Raw genomic sequence first — 5,652 nt, 5'->3', positions numbered from 1 at the left:
AACCACAAATTTGAGAGAGAATTTTCAAGTGAATGTAGACTTATAGCTCACAATTTTGGGGAAGAGGGGTTTGGAAGGCAGAGCATGACTCAGCGGAAAATCAACAACCTCAGGAACAAGTTACACCAATCTCCAGTATTGCACTGCCCACCTCCCAACCCAATTTTCACCATCAAGCTATCAAATGCAAGCTAAAAGTTAGCAGATTTCTAGAATTTCTGCCATTATCTTGAAATTTTGAGTCAGATACATGACCAAAAATCATCCTTACCAGACAGTTGCCACAAGATGACTTCAGAGAGCATTAGCTTCAAACTGACTGCTAGAATTTTGGTGGGATCTGCGGTGGGGAGAGCTGTGGCCCTTGAAGTTCCTACCTCATAATTGTATAATGCTCAACCTGGGGAATGTATTCCATGGTAAGAATTGTATACTACATTTTACGTGACTGGATATTTTGAGTTCAATTTTGCTTCCAAATGCAAATCAGGCTTATGGATTCCTAGGTTTCCACTGAGGGGTAGCTTACTGTGACAGGAGTGTAGAAGCATGGGAATAGGATAGAACAGCTTCAGTATCTTCAATGAGAGTAGTTCCACTTTCATTTGCTGATTTTCCTTGTAAAATTGTATGGAAGGAAGGGGACAGGATTTCACTCTGTTATTTGAAAATCACAGTGTTATACTCTCTAAATTTTACATTGTTCAGTTATAGAAATCAATTTAAAATGTGAAGTATATGATGTAATAATTTCACAAATTCATATTTTCAATGTCTTATATGGCCTTTTCACCTCCGTCATATTATATTAGACTAAATAAAGCATATACAAATAAATAATGCAAGTCCATTGATGTAAACCAAAGATTGTAGCAGGTATGGGTCAAGATTTTGTGGTCCTTGATTTTTAAACAAAATATGGATTTTCATTTTAAAAATTAAAATTATAAATACGAAATGCATAAAGAAAAATTGAGATGCCATCTTGTAGATAAAAGAGAGTCTAGTGTATCTATATTAACAGCTATATGTTTTTTCATTCTTTTAGTTTTTATAATTTTTTTTTATTTTTAAAGAAGGTTTAGATTACAGAAACATTATATAAACAATACAAAGGCTTCCCATATGCCCCACTCCTTTCCCATTCCACACTTTCCCACATCAGCAACATCCCACATTCATGTGGTACATTTGCTACAATAGAGGAACACATATTGAAATATTGCTACTAACTATGGATTACATTTTGCATTGTAGCTTACATTCTATTCCACACAATTTTTAGTTTATAACAAAATGTGCAAAAGCCTATATCCATCACTGCTGTATCATAAAGGACAACTCCAATTCGCGAAAATGCCCTCATATTACACCTATTCTTCCCTCTCCCATCCCTCAGAACCAATGAGTACCACTGCCTTTATGGTCTTCCATTGCTAGAATAATAATGTCTATAGTAGAATATTATTAGTCCACTCTTGTCTATTGTTCATTCCCCAGTCTTGAGGATTTAGGGATAATGTTGCCCACTCTGCTTCTAATTAAAAGGGAACTTGGATGCCATTAGTCAGATGGATGGAGCTATCTAGCTGCAGTGGCAGAAACTTTCTGTTCCTTGGGGTGGGTGTTGTCCATCACCCTCTCCTGTTAGTTTTCCTAGGTGAGTCCAGTAAACTGGTGCGTAGGTGTTGCAACTCTGCTGAAATTTAAGGCTCAACTGGCATATGAAGGGATCAGAGATTTAAGTATCTGGGACATATACTTATCAAATATAGTGCTAATTTTAGGTTCAAGTAAAAGGGATAAGAGAGCCAGGTGTAGAGAGCATATAAATGATTCTAACTCTGCTACACTGGGGAGCATAAACTCCAAAGTAAGGTCCACTGACAAGGTGCCAAATTCCTGAGCTGTCTAACAGCTATATGGTTTTGTTACCAATGGAAATGCTCCAAACGTTGCTGACTATAATTTAATTCAATCTGTTCTGTCAGTGTGTAATTGTTTTCATATGGATCCCTCTGTTTTTGGAGATAGAGATTCTACCATTATTTAAGCTTCAAAAGGTGATGTCAGGATTATTTTTCTATCACAAACTAGGAAGATATATTCTTTATGATATATATAAATGTTATGTTTATATATTATTACATGAAGCTAATAACATTGCCTTGTTTCTTTCAAGAAGAGATAACTGGATAATATGGGCCAACAGAATGTGACAGTGCTGCGTGAATTCGTTCTACTGGGAATTACTAGTCTCCCTGAGCTGCAGGGCCCCATCTTTGGGGTCTTTCTCATCATCTACATTGTCACAGTGGTGGGCAACCTGGGCATGATCATCTTGACCAAGGTGGATTCCCACCTTCACACACCTATGTACTTTTTTATCAGACATCTGGCTTTCATTGATCTTGGCAATTCCACAGTCATTTGTCCCAAGATGCTGGTAAATTTTCTCATGGGTCAAAATACCATTTCCTATTATGCCTGTACCACACAGATGGCTTTCTTCATTATGTTTATTGTCAGTGAACTTTACATGTTGTTGGCTATGGCCTATGACCGCTATGTGGCCATCTGTAACCCTCTGCTCTACAATGTTACCATGTCCCAGAGACTTTGTCATGTGCTTGTGGGTATAACCTACCTCTGCGGCACCTTTCAGTCTCTGACGATCTCAATTAAGATGTGTACCTCAACCTTTTGTGGTTCTAATATCATCAATCATTTTTACTGTGATGATACTGCTTTGTTACCCTTTCTGTGTTCAAACAGAATCGAACTTGAATTGTTGATCATACTATTTTCAGCATTTAACTTGTTTTCCTCCCTGCTAGTAGTCCTAGTGTCTTACATGTTGATCCTCAAAGCCGTATTTCGAATGCATTCTCCTGAAGGCAGGAACAAAGCCTTCTCCACATGTGGTTCTCATCTGACAGTGGTGGTTGTGTTTTATGGAACTCTACTATTTATGTACGTGCAGCCCATGTCTGCTCATTCTTTTGACACTGACAAAATAACCGCTGTAATTTATGATTTAATTATCCCCATGTTTAATCCCCTAATTTACAGTTTAAGGAACAAGGAGGTAAAAAATGCCTTCCTTAGAGTCTTTAGAAATCCATGCAAATGCTGTATCCAATATTAAATATAAAATAATGTTCTAATACATTATTATAGCAAAGCCAGATGTTACCTGATAATATTTCTAATACACATAATTATTCTCTCTTTGGCTTTTAGGCACAGTCTCAATATAAGGCACAGAAAAGAAAAAAGGATTTCCTCCGCATCAGTCTATTTATTTCCTATATTTTAGTTCTCAGTTTAAGCGTTCCTTCTTTCCCAAAACTCCTTCTTGTGATTAGATATGACATTATGTTTTCCATAGAACCTCACCCTTCCACCAGTGAAAACTTAGTATAATCTATATCAGTATACTGTGTGTTTGCTTCTGTTAGTTACTTTTAAGGGCAGAGTTCTCCTCAATTTTATTTTAATCACATTTTCTAATCTAAAACAGCCATGCAAACAAAGATAAAGAGTTATATTGTTTTCTTGCTGACACCATCAAGTATTTTTTTCCTGTTATCAGTCATTTCTACTGTGATAATCTTTTTAATTTTTTATCTATGTTTGAAGTAAACTTGATAGTTTTTATCAGTTCTCATTTAATTTCATTTTCCTCCTTCCATGATATTTAGTACCCTGCATGCTGATTCTCATGGGCCAAATGCACAGAGAGTAGCTAGGAAAGAAAGCAATGGAGGTGCAGGGTGCATAGAGTTACCTCCTGAGAACTTCCTTGTTGCTCCAATGTGACCACTCTGTAAGACAAACTCAGCATGTAGATGCAGTACCTTCCCACCGGTGTGGGACTTGTCTCCCGTCGATGAGCCTCCATGGAGCTTAGGGATTACTGCCAAGCACCAGCTGGTGTTGCAATGAGAAAAAACCTTGAATAAAAGGGGGAAATGGTAAATGCAAATGAGTTTATTTGGCTAAAAACTTCAAAATGAGTTGGGAGGTCATCAGAGTGGATGCGTTTATGAACATATCATCAGAATCAGAGATAGCTAAAGTAGAGACAACCCTAGGTATTGGTGATCTGGAGAGTTAAGGAAACATCTAGGTCCTATGATCACATAGATGGCTCTGGAGTTTGGTGCCTTGCCAGTGGATCTTAATTTAGAATTTGTGCTCCTAAGTGTGATGGATTTGGACTCAGATGTGACCTTTCTACACATGCCTCTTCTGTCACTTTTACTGAACATGTAGTTTGCACTGGGGTTAGTGTATGCTCAGAATAGTTGAATTTCTGGACTATTTGACAGCTGGGCCCTGAGACTTAGTAGATTTGCAACACCTACTCTCGGGTTCGTTGACTTACCCAGGTCCACTAACAGGGAGGTGATGAAGGTCAACCACCACACCAGGGACACGAGAGAGCCTACAGCTGCAAGCAGAAGAATTCCATCCATCAGCTATGTGGGATCTAAGCCCCCTCTCAATTTAAAGGTGGAGTGGACAATGCCAGCCCAGGATACTCAAGATGGAGGAATAAAATATGAATTGGAGTGGACTTACTGGTATTCTACTACAGAATTATTGTGACTCTAGCAATGGAAGAAATTATACCATTGATGTGGAGTCAGTGGCCATGGGAGTTGCTGAAGGCAGGCAAAGGGAAAAAGAAGTGTGATATTGGGGCATTTTCTGGATTTGGCTTTGTCCTGAAAGATATTGCCGGGACAGATGCAGGATGTATATATCCTGCCATAACCCATGGAATAGACTGAGAGAGAGTGTAAACTACAACATAAGCTATAACCCATGCTGTGTAGCAATTCTCCAAAACGTACTCATCAAATGTAGTGAATGTACAACACTAATGAAAAAAGTTGACATGGGAGGAGTGGGGGATGTGGGAAGTAGGGTATATGAGAATCTCTTATATTTTTATTGTAACATCTTGTATGATTTATGTATCTTTAAAAATAATTGAAGTAAAAAATGAGCTAAAACACAGTGGAGAACAAATGGAAGGGTACAAAGGAAAGATTTAGGATGTCAATTGCAGGACTAAAGGTTTTATTAAACATGATCATTGATGACAAACATGATGAGGAAGATCTATTATAAAAACCATGGAAAATATAAGCACATTTTCTAATTCTAATTTTATTGGATTTGGAAAATTTTATGTTGTAAAGAAGAAAGAAAAACATGCCAATAGAAAAAATTAATCCAGCATAAAAAGTCTTTTTACCAAACACCCAAAAAAATCTCAGGAATTAATCATGTGAAAAATAATACTATTCTTTAATAGACTATATATAAGAGAAAGGTGATTCAAATTCTAATAAATTAAATATCATTCTCATGAAGTTATACACCCTTTTCCATTATTTTGCTTTACAAACATTTGGAGATAGATATTTATATAATTGCAGTTTTCTCACTTCCAAAAAACTTAACAAATAACAAAACATATTCCCATATTTCATACTTTTTCATATTTTGCCAAATAATCAGAAAAGTAGTTACAAGAGAAAGTCTTGGGCCATAATTTATACAAATTAAGGATAAAGCACAGTTTTTGTTCTCCTTGTCTGGCATAGATAGTTTATTAAGAAAAACATCTGTACTGCT

At 36.8% G+C, this 5,652-nt stretch overlaps 1 protein-coding gene across 1 annotated transcript; it reads left to right on the top strand.

The window, feature by feature from the left end:
* Positions 1-2,200: 2,200 nt before the first annotated feature.
* On the top strand, positions 2,201-3,148 carry LOC101417643 (olfactory receptor 8K5-like). The gene has a single exon (XM_004484679.3). The coding sequence runs from the start codon at positions 2,201-2,203 to the stop codon at positions 3,146-3,148; it is 948 nt and encodes a 315-aa protein (XP_004484736.1).
* The last annotated feature ends 2,504 nt before the right edge of the window (positions 3,149-5,652 follow it).

This window comes from Dasypus novemcinctus, chromosome 10 (genome assembly GCF_030445035.2).
Source record: "Dasypus novemcinctus isolate mDasNov1 chromosome 10, mDasNov1.1.hap2, whole genome shotgun sequence".
NCBI classification, from domain to species: Eukaryota; Metazoa; Chordata; class Mammalia; order Cingulata; family Dasypodidae; genus Dasypus; species Dasypus novemcinctus.
This window is presented reverse-complemented; position numbering and strand designations above follow the sequence as displayed.